The 10,454-nt window shown below is 46.2% G+C and overlaps 1 protein-coding gene across 6 annotated transcripts in view; it reads left to right on the forward strand.

The window, feature by feature from the left end:
* Positions 1 to 10,454, forward strand: part of DHX32 (DEAH-box helicase 32 (putative)) — a 44,515-nt gene that overhangs the window by 33,345 nt on the left and 716 nt on the right. For 5 of the 6 annotated variants that reach the window (XM_072130821.1, XM_072130822.1, XM_072130820.1 and 2 more), the window contains 6 exons: positions 1,193 to 1,292; positions 2,341 to 2,499; positions 8,476 to 8,667; positions 9,239 to 9,388; positions 9,499 to 9,686; positions 10,131 to 10,312. In XM_072130821.1, the coding sequence (XP_071986922.1) occupies positions 1,193 to 1,292; positions 2,341 to 2,499; positions 8,476 to 8,667; positions 9,239 to 9,388; positions 9,499 to 9,686; positions 10,131 to 10,312 (971 nt within the window). The remainder of the gene's footprint in view (positions 1 to 1,192; positions 1,293 to 2,340; positions 2,500 to 8,475; positions 8,668 to 9,238; positions 9,389 to 9,498; positions 9,687 to 10,130; positions 10,313 to 10,454) is intronic. The other variant, XM_072130824.1, reaches the window with a different exon arrangement.

Genomic DNA, 10,454 nt, shown 5'->3' on the forward strand with positions numbered 1-10,454 from the left:
AGTGGGGCTTTGACGGGGCATCTTTTTTTCTTTTTGGCTTGAAAGATAAAATTCTCCATACCTGCAAAGGCTCATGGTGTAGGGATATGTACAGCCAGTATTTAAAGGGGTTGCATCAATACATTAAAGCAGATCACATAATTTGGTGTCACTAGAGATGGTCCAACTGCTGTTCCCCCCATTATAAACCATGGACCTTCTTCATTCCTTGTATCCTTCTGATGTGAAGTGAGAGAGGTCCAATGGTTAGTGGCGGATTCCAAGTTACCAATAGATCCGGCCATGACCCACCCCACACCGATGCTTTAGGGCTTGGTTTATCATGGTCCCATCTCTATTTGTGGGTTGAATGTGCCGGGAGTCGAGCAGTGAAGGTCCATGGAGCAGAACATGGAGCGGCAGGTATGGATGAGGACTATTCATTTCTAACGTTTAGTAAGATGAGGTTTTTGGGTGGAAGGTGGAGCGGTAGCACACAGAACTAGTAAACTAAACCACCCCTTTAAAGAGGACGTTTCACGACTTCCAACAACTACAACATCCTTTAACAGGTGACGTCCATTGACCCAGATGGAATTCCCTCTCTAGACTCCCACCAATCACAAGCAGCAAGGGTCCCGTTCTTGCTCATTGGTGGAGCAGCAGGTTGAGCATTTGTCCTGCCACGCCCATCAATATTATAAGAGCGTCAGAAATTGGCTCCGGTGTCTCCGGCTTTCCAATATCGCTGACTAGGAGTGTGTCGGAGATGGTCCAAAGTATTAAATGGATAATCAGGAAGCGTGCTCAACTAGCCGCACCACCAGATATTGAGAACAGGACCCCCATTCTCGTGATTTGTGGGGATCCAAGCCGTCTCCTACTGGTTTCCAAATTTATGGAAAATTGAAGGGGCTCAGGTCTTGCTGAAACAGAATGCATTCTACGTGGCTCTTTTTCCAATGGGGATTTGTCCCCTCCTGGAGACTTGTGGCTCATCCTGCTCCATGTGGAATAATTGGTAGTGAATTGATTTTGCTCCATATTGGAAAGAGTTGAATTCCTCCTGGATTCACTTTTATCAGACAACCCTGAGAAAGGTCCAGTGGGATCATTACTTGTTTTTCTGTCCGTCTCTTGGCTAAAGGCAACTGGAAGAAGCGAGGAGCCGCCTCTCAGATCCTCATTACTGCTCCTCATTGTCTCCTTCCAGGTGTATAATACCAGAATCCGGGCCGAGTCTCTGATCACACAGCCCATCAGTAGAATCCGGGCCGAGATGAGGAAGCAGGTCCTGGGCACCTGTCCCACAGGTATATTGTTGCTATAGAATAGTTGTGTTGTGTTTTTTGCTATAATTTTACCATTTTGCTTTGATTTTATAAATGAAATCCAAGTCATACGGAGCAGGTTGTAACTATCCCGTCTGTAGCCCAAATATGAACACCACTCACATTACCGGGAATCTTGTCAGTGTGGGACCACCTACCTGCCAAGTCTCTAAACAGCTGGGGCTTAGGGTTCAGAACGCATTGAGCTCACCATAACCTGAAAGATGCTGCGGGTCTGCGGTGCACGGGCTGTTACCCTGTATCCAGGGCTGTGGTTCTTATCCTTCCTAATGCTGCAACACTTTAATACAGTTCCTCTTGTTGTGGTGACCCCCAAACTTAAAATTATTTTCTTTTGCTATTTCATAACACTAAAGGTGGTTTCACATTGGCGTTTTTTCACTGATGATTACTGACCCATTCCTTTTAATGGGGTTTTTCACACTTACGTTTTTTTCACTGTTTTTTTGAGTTCACTGACAACAACTGATCAGTGAAAAAAAAAATCAAGTGTGAAAAAGCCCATTGAAAAGAATGGGTCAGTAATCATCAATGAAAAAACACTGAAGCCAGGAAGACAAAACAATCTCTCTGTCCATAAGCCAAAATGGGTTCAGTGAAAAAAAAATTAATGAAAAAAACGCCCATGTGAAACCCTCCGACTTTGATACTGTTATGAATCGTCTTCGTAGTCACAGTAATCCCTCCAGTAGCCAGTAGTCCCATCTGCCGGTAGATGTGGCCCGGCAGCCGGGAGTCACAGTGAAGCCTCCAGTAGTCACAGTGATGCCCCCTAGTTGCCGGTGGGCGCAGCCGGAAGTCACAGTGATGCCTCCAGTAGTCACATTTTGGGACCACCCATGATATTAGAACTTGCCAGCCTCCTGCATGTAGCCACAAGACTCCCCCTGTCGGAGATGTAGCAGCTCTGGGGGTTCAGTCACTTCATAGATGGTTCCTTTACTCTGATATCTAGTTGAACACTAATTTTTTTTTTCATTTTAAATATCAAGAAACCTTCTTTCTGTAGGAAAAGTCTTCTGTCTCTACACGGAGGAGTTTGCCGAGAAGGACATGAAACCCTTTCTGACTCCTAAAGTGGAAGAGTCAAATTTGACGTCCATGGTCCTGTTTCTGAAGAGGATGGACATCGCTGGTCTGGGCCACTGCGAATTTATCAACCGACCCGGTAGGTTTTCCTAGAAAGATCTGTGTCCTTTATCCGATATAACGTGTTTTTGCTAGTTTGTTTACATATAGTATTTACATTATATAACGTGTGTGTGTATAGTATATACTTTATATAATACCTGTATGGTATATACTTTATATAATACCTGTATGGTATATACATTATACATAACGCGCGTGTGTATTATATGTGCACTGTATAACGCGCCTGTATTATATGTGCACTGTATAACGCGTGTGTATATGGTATATACATTATATATTACGCGTGTGTATAGTGCACACGTCTGCTCCCATTAGTTTGGCCTCAGTTCAGATGTTCTGCTTCTTGTTCTTAATTCTCCTGTTTTCACTTCTTGTAACTACTGGGTGTTCCTTTCCTCCACCCTAAATGACATTTAATAAGGTGATATAATATAGGTGCGGCCGGGTGACGCTGTACGGAGTATGATTGGCATAAAACATTAAGTGAGCGCTATGGACGCCCAAACATTAAAGGGATGTGCGGCATGGAGTCCTCCCCCTCCTCACCAGTCACGGGCTCCTCTTATACAGAGGATCTCAGAACAATCAAACGCTATAGAGAGGTGCTCTAGAATGCACTTTGTAATACATCTTAGGAGAGGTAAGTGCACCTTTCTGCACTCACTAGGGCTCTTCTCATGTTCCCTCCTTCCTCACCTGCTTTTTACTGCTGAATTCAGTCTTTCTAGAAAACAAACTAAAGCCCAGTGAGGTGACCTATTACACAGAGGGCTATGCAGAGGGGAGGGGGAGCAGGGAGTCACAGCTGCTAGGTCTCAACCAATCAGCACAGAGAGGACTGTATATTATACAGACCTACAGTCACTGAGGTGTCAGATTACAGACCTATGGGGAAGGGAGCAGGGAGTCACAGCTGCTAGGTCTCCACCAATCAGCACAGAGAGGACTGTATATTATACAGACCTACAGTCACTGAGGTGTCAGATTACAGACCTATGGGGAAGGGAGCAGGGAGTCACAGCTGCTAGGTCTCCACCAATCAGCACAGAGAGGACTGTATATTATACAGACCTACAGTCACTGAGGTGTCAGATTACAGACCTATGGGGAAGGGAGCAGGGAGTCACAGCTGCTAGGTCTCCACCAATCAGCACAGAGAGGACTGTATATTATACAGACCTACAGTCACTGAGGTGTCAGATTACAGACCTATGGGGAAGGGAGCAGGGAGTCACAGCTGCTAGGTCTCCACCAATCAGCACAGAGAGGACTGTATATCAAACGTCACAATGTATCCGACTACTGGGCGGGAAAGGGAGCAGTGAGTCACAGCAGCTTTATCTACACCTGGGTGTTAGGAGAGAAATACCGGCTGAAAAGAGGAGATTACATATCACTCCTGTACACACCAGAGACGTCTTATTGACGGACCACATTCAGTCACCACCAGTGTACAGCAGACACAGGCTCCACCTTGGGTTGAGGTTTGGGGAAGCTTTGCCCCTTCATTTACATTTTAGGTGCCAGTTTCAAAAATTACTCACACCCCCCCCCCCCACCAGGTTATAGTGGGACACTGTATCCTCTACTAATCAGCGTCAGGATCTTCTTCCATCAGTCACTCCCTGATCCCGGTTTATGATCTGCCGCGTTGCAGATGTTTTTTGCTTTTTTGTTTTTTTACTTATTAGTCAAGTTTTCCTGCTAAGTTGTGTCTGCGGGAGATAACGGCGGTGCCAGGTGAGGGTCCAGGTGCTGCCGGGTCGTAATGGGCACAACAGGGACATTTGGTAACAGCAGAAAATCATATTTTCCGGAATATCTGTTACTCCTGAAATTGTGACTGACAGCGGACATGTATGACTCTGACAACCCACCATTGTAAGCAATCTTAAAGTAGGACCGCCCACTGGACACCTAAGCCCTGGAATATGTAGAAAATATGTTATATTGATTATTTAAGTTTCTACTCATCTTCTGCTCCATAACCTGCTGCCTGCAGATAGGACACTATGTACAATCTGCTCAGCTCCTCCTGCTCTATAACATGCTGCCTGCAGATAGGACACTATGTACAATCTGCTCAGCTCCTCCTGCTCTATAACATGCTGCCTGCACATAGGACACTATGTACCATCTGCTCAGCTCCTCCTGCTCTATAACATGCTGCCTGCACATAGGACACTATGTACCATCTGCTCAGCTCCTCCTGCTCTATAACATGCTGCCTGCAGATAGGACACTATGTACAATCTGCTCAGCTCCTCCTGCTCTATAACATGCTGCCTGCACATAGGACACTATGTACCATCTGCTCAGCTCCTCCTGCTCTATAACATGCTGCCTGCAGATAGGACACTATGTACAATCTGCTCAGCTCCTCCTGCTGTATAACATGTTTCCTGCAGATAGGACACTATGTACCATCTGCTCAGCTCCTCCTGCTCTATAACATGCTGCCTGCAGATAGGACACTGTGTACAATCTGCTCAGCTCCTCCTGCTCTATAACATGCAGCCTGCAGATAGGACACTATGTACAATCTGCTCAGCTCCTGCTGCTGTATAACATGCTGCCTGCCGATAGGACACTATGTACAATCTGCTCAGCCCCTCCTGCTCTATAACATGCTGCCTGCCGATAGGACACTATGTACAATGTGCTCAGCTCCCTCTGCTTTTTAACATGCTACCTGCAGATAGGACACTATGTACAATCTGCTCAGCTCCTTCTGCTCTATAACATGCTGCCTGCAGATAGGACATTATGTACAATCTGCTCAGCTCCTCCTGCTCTATAACATGCTGCCTGCAGATAGAACACTATGTACAATGTGCTCAGCTCCTCCTGCTCTATAACATGCTGCCTGCAGATAGGACATTATGTACAATCTGCTCAGCTCCTCCTGCTCTACATAGTACATAGTGTCTCACTGAAATTACTTAATGTGAAAACACAAGTCATGGTAAGTGAGGGCAACCTCAGTTTGACTCCACTTCAGGACAAATACATGACGCGGTTGATCTCCGCCCACTTTGCTGTTACTGAGAGATTTCTGACAAGGAGCTTCAGAACAGAAAATGCTATAAATTGAGAAAGAAAAGGGTGAGCAGCACAATATGAGCATCTTTCTGTTTGTTTTAAAAGGTGAAATTATGTATGACAGTCACACGTAACAAAAATTATTCTGATTTTGGAGTTACGCTTTAACTAGATGAAATCGTTAAATGAATTTTACAAAAAGTAAAAAATTGGTGGGGAAAGAAAGCAGAAGCCCCAGCAGCTTTGTAATGACTCTCCGACTCTGGTCTCCTACTGCTGAGAGCAGGACATTGTTGCCTGGTGGGGGGCTAGATTTCTGCTGGTGTACTACAGAGATCCAGCCCCCTCAGTCACAGTATGTACAGGTTTGTATGGTTGTGCATCATTTGGCAGCTGTTGGTGACTGAGGGGGCTGGATCTCTGTAGTGCAGCAGCAGGACACATGATACAATAACTGGAAGAGACCACATAAAACCTAGAATAAAGTGTTTCAAGTCCCTGGAACTCCCCCCACAGGCCAAAATAACTATTACCATGGTCCTATTAAGTCCTAATAAATACAGTGACACCTTCCTAATAACTCAGAATCCCTTCAAAGAGGGACAATGGTCTAATAATGGGGGTCGGTCCTACAAGTAGTTCCTGACACTGTACTTATGTGATGTATGCAGGGATGTATGTGTGACTAGCGGTATAAGACATGCTGGACTGACAGCTTGGCACTGGAGAGGTTAACGAATTCCCCGGACGCTGCGGCGCGCTGTGAATAAACCTCCTCCGCTCCCCAGGCAAAAATATTCATTAGTGGAAATTCCACCTACAAAGCAAAGAGGGAGAAAGTCCAGGCAGGTTCCCCATAGTTGTCGCCAATCCCAGGCTTCGAGCTCTTAAAGGGATCAGACCGAATCCTAAATAAAGGCCCATGTTCTCCAGCATCAGGACCAGAAGTAGAACAGCGGTTGGAAAGTTTGTGGACTTGGAGCAGTACAGTACAGCTGACAAATACTTACCACTCCTGGCCTCCTCTCCAGCTCCTGGCCTCCTCTCCTGTCAGCAGGGACCTCATATTCACTAAAGGCTGCTTACAGAAGCCCATTACAGCTGCAGTGCACATCTGCCTTTTAGAAGCATTTGCATTACAATATAAGTGTGTGTTATGACTTACCTTGCATCCGGACATCCTCTGTGTAGTCCCAGGGGTTGGGCTTTGGTTTGGATTCAAAAAACAACACGTGACTTGTTTGTGCTGCAGACTCCTCAGCTCTCAGTCCCCACCTATGTGCTCCCTTACAACCCCCCCCCCCCCTCCTGCTCCTACGCAGAGGTCACAGTCTGGTGCGCTGACATAAGTGGGGGAGGGAGGAGCTGTACAGGAGCACAAAGATGGAGGCAGCCTGCAGTACAGACAAGTCTGTACTTTTTGTTGTTTTTTGAAATGCATCCAAACCAAAGCCCAACCCCTCGGACTACACAGAGGATTCTGTCAGGGAGCAAGGTAAGTTATAACACAAAATGATATTGTAATGCAAATAATTATAAAAGGCAGAAAGACAGATTTTTACTACATGTGTCACGGTCTTCTACAACCTGTCTTTAGTGAAAATGAGGTCCCGGGTGACAGTTTCCCTTTTAAGGTAGAGCTCATTGGACTCTCAGCAGAGTGCGGGACATGTGGGCCGGGGCGCGCGTTGTGCATCCTCTTCTAGGCTTTTAGTTGGGATGAATATGGCTGCACTTTATGTACATGCTCAGTAGTGAAGAAGCTCCACTGCTATAGATCAGAGGAATAAGACTTGGAAGGAGCGTCCGCATTTACCTGCACACGGCTAGAGTGTCCCGGAAATAAGCAGAGTCGTGGCCATTTTGGTGGTGATGGAGTTTGGAGTACAAGATCGATGGATAAAACGTTATTGATCTCCAATTCTTTTTGCTTTAGTTGTCTACAGACATTACAAAACTAATAAAAAGTTTATTAGTGTGTTGGCGGTGGATGTCTGCTGCAGGTTGTCACAGGAGGGGCAGGAGGCAGTGCGCAGACAGGAGAAGCTATTCACGAGAAGAACCTGCCATAGTCAGAAGATTTACAGTTGTATCCAGGGACAACCAAAATGTAAACACCAGGACTGATAGGGACAGGTTGGAATCTGTGAAATGCTGGATTTTTTGTTAACAGTGAATTAGAGAATGTGATATTTTGTTATCCTGAGTATATTTAAGAATCTGTCTTTGTGGGACAATCCCTTTAAAGGGGTATTCTTGAATCCCGAGATATATATTTTTACCTTATGAATGCTGGGGGTCCCCCTAGTGGCTGGTGGACTTTGTATCACCTGCCGAATGTATCTGGAGGATAAGAGCAGAGATTTCTGTACCCAGTAGGAATGCGGTGACTTTGTTGAATGCTTTTTACTGCCCCCTAGAGACAAGATTATGGAACTGACTGGGTAGGATAACATTGGCACCAGTGGGGTCACCGTCATGGCTTCTGCACGTTACAAATAAATCCAATCTCTCTGAAGATTAATTGGGGTTACAGCGAAAAACGCTCAATGTCCTCTCCGTACAATCGTAACGCGGTTAATTTCGGGTTGTAATTGAAATGAACAAAAGCCGGGCGACTTGTTACCTTGTTCAGGCTCAGTGACCCGCAGGGAAACGGATTGGACATGATGGAGCGCGGGGTCTCCACATGACCTTCACTTCACCTCTTCTTATGTTAACACTTTCCTGACCATTGGCTGCTAGAAGGTTCTGCAGCGCAGACCAGGACCAGTTCTATGGGTGCACAGAGAAGTCTCTGTTTGCCTTCTTAAAGGGGTTGTGCCAAACCCATAACTAGTCGGTAAGGCAGGAGCTCCACTAATCATAATATTTGATTATATAGACTACTCAGAATGGTAAAAGTTGCAGGATGCCGCCCTCAGCTGTTGCCTCTTTCTACCCCCAGACCCGGAAAGCCTGATGCAAGCCCTCGAGGACCTGGATTACCTGGCGGCTCTGGACAACGATGGGAATCTCTCTGAATTTGGAATCATCATGTCCGAGTTTCCGCTGGATCCGCAGCTGTCAAAATCCATCTTAGCCGCCTGCGAGTTTGATTGTGTGGATGAAATGCTGACGCTGGCTGCCATGGTGACAGGTATTGTGCGCGTACAACAATGGTCTGCTGCCCGCGTCTGCCAGGGATGAGCCCGCGCTTTGTGATTGTTATGCAAATGAAAGTCGATTTACCGCTAAATGCAAAACAATGGACAGATAATGACGGATGCAGCAATTTAGACACTTGGTCTTCACTGTTGTGAAGTTGCAACACAGAGGGGCTCTGGTAACGCCCCCCAGAGGTCTCCTCGCTAGTTGACATGATTATAAAAGTTGTCCATGGCCTCCTTCCTTCTAAAAAATCAACTTTTAGAATTATACTTATTAGTGAAGCGCCCCTCTGTATTGCAACTTCACAGGCTGTTACACTGTCTCTGCCGGCCCTGAAATATGTGTAATCATACACAGGACTGTGATACATGGATTTCTCTCTCCAGGGACAATATCCATCACGGACTAAATCTTAGGCAGTTCATTCCTTAAAGGGATTGTCCTGAGCCACTAGAACATAGTAAAAGGGGAGAGAATTGGTTTATTTCTCCAGCCCTTTAAGACTTATTTGTCTGTTCACAAAAATTATTCAACATTTTTTTCTTCTTCTACTTTGTTAGCTCCAAACTGTTTCCTGGATTCTGCACAGGAAGGAGACGTCACCAAACCAGGCGACAGGAGAAAGTTTCTGCACCCGGCGGGCGATCACTTCACCCTCATCAACATCTACAGAGAGTACGAGACGATGAAGATCAGCAACGCCAGTGAGTGTGAGTGCAGCTGGTCATCGGTACCTCGATCCTGGACTATCCCTTTAAGGTTTCCTATGTCTGGAGATGTAGGTTCGAGTCCGTTGCTCATTTGCCTTTGTCTTGAGCAGATGACATTGAGAGATGGTGCCAGGACCACGGGCTGAACCACACGGCGCTGGAGATGGCGCGCGTCATACGGGCAGAGCTTCTGGACACAATGAAGAGGATCGAGCTCCCAGTGTCTGACCCGGCGTTTGGTTCTGATGAAAACATCATGAACATAAAGAAATCTCTGCTGTCCGGATATTTCATGCAAGTAAGAAAACTATGGTCACCACCCCAAGGCCTAGCGAGTGTGACGCGTCCTGCTGATAGCATGTACTGGCTGGAAGGTCCAGCCCCAACGCTGACAACCGGAACTGAATGGACCTGACATGCTAAGTTCAGGTCCGGTTGCTCAGCGTTTGGGCTGTGATGGGAGTTGGATGCTTTTTAGCCACCACTAGTGGGCGCTTAGGAGCTCAGTGCATACAGTTCAGTACATGCTAATGTAAGATTGTGGTTATCCCCAGCCACCACTAGGGGGAGCTATCTGCATGTAAAGGCATTTTCTGAGACTGAAAAAAAAAATTTCAAAAGGTAAATTAGGGAGAATTGCCCAAAATGGCTTCATCTAGTGTATTGTGCTCCAGATGATCCGACAGCCACTATAACCTACATTTACTTTGCATTTCACTTGTATAATATGTTTTTTCCCTAGATTGCGCGAGACGTGGACGGCTTAGGGAATTACATTATGCTGACACACAAACAGGTGGGACAGCTGCATCCACATTCTGGGTACTGCCTCAACCAGAACCTCCCGGAATGGGTCCTGTTCCATGAATTCAGTGTGGTGGAGAGGAGCTGTATCCGGATCGCCTCCGAGATCTCCCCGGACCTGTAAGTACCTCTCCTGGAGTGGCAGCAGCCAATAGAGCGATGGTCAGAGAAGCTTCCTGTTCAATCAGTGCCCCAAGTTCTGTCTCTGCAGACATTAATAGTAGAGCGCCCCCTGCAGGCTGTAACACTAGCATTATATTCT

The sequence above is a fragment of the Engystomops pustulosus genome, chromosome 11 (genome assembly GCF_040894005.1).
Source record: "Engystomops pustulosus chromosome 11, aEngPut4.maternal, whole genome shotgun sequence".
NCBI lineage: Eukaryota > Metazoa > Chordata > Amphibia > Anura > Leptodactylidae > Engystomops > Engystomops pustulosus.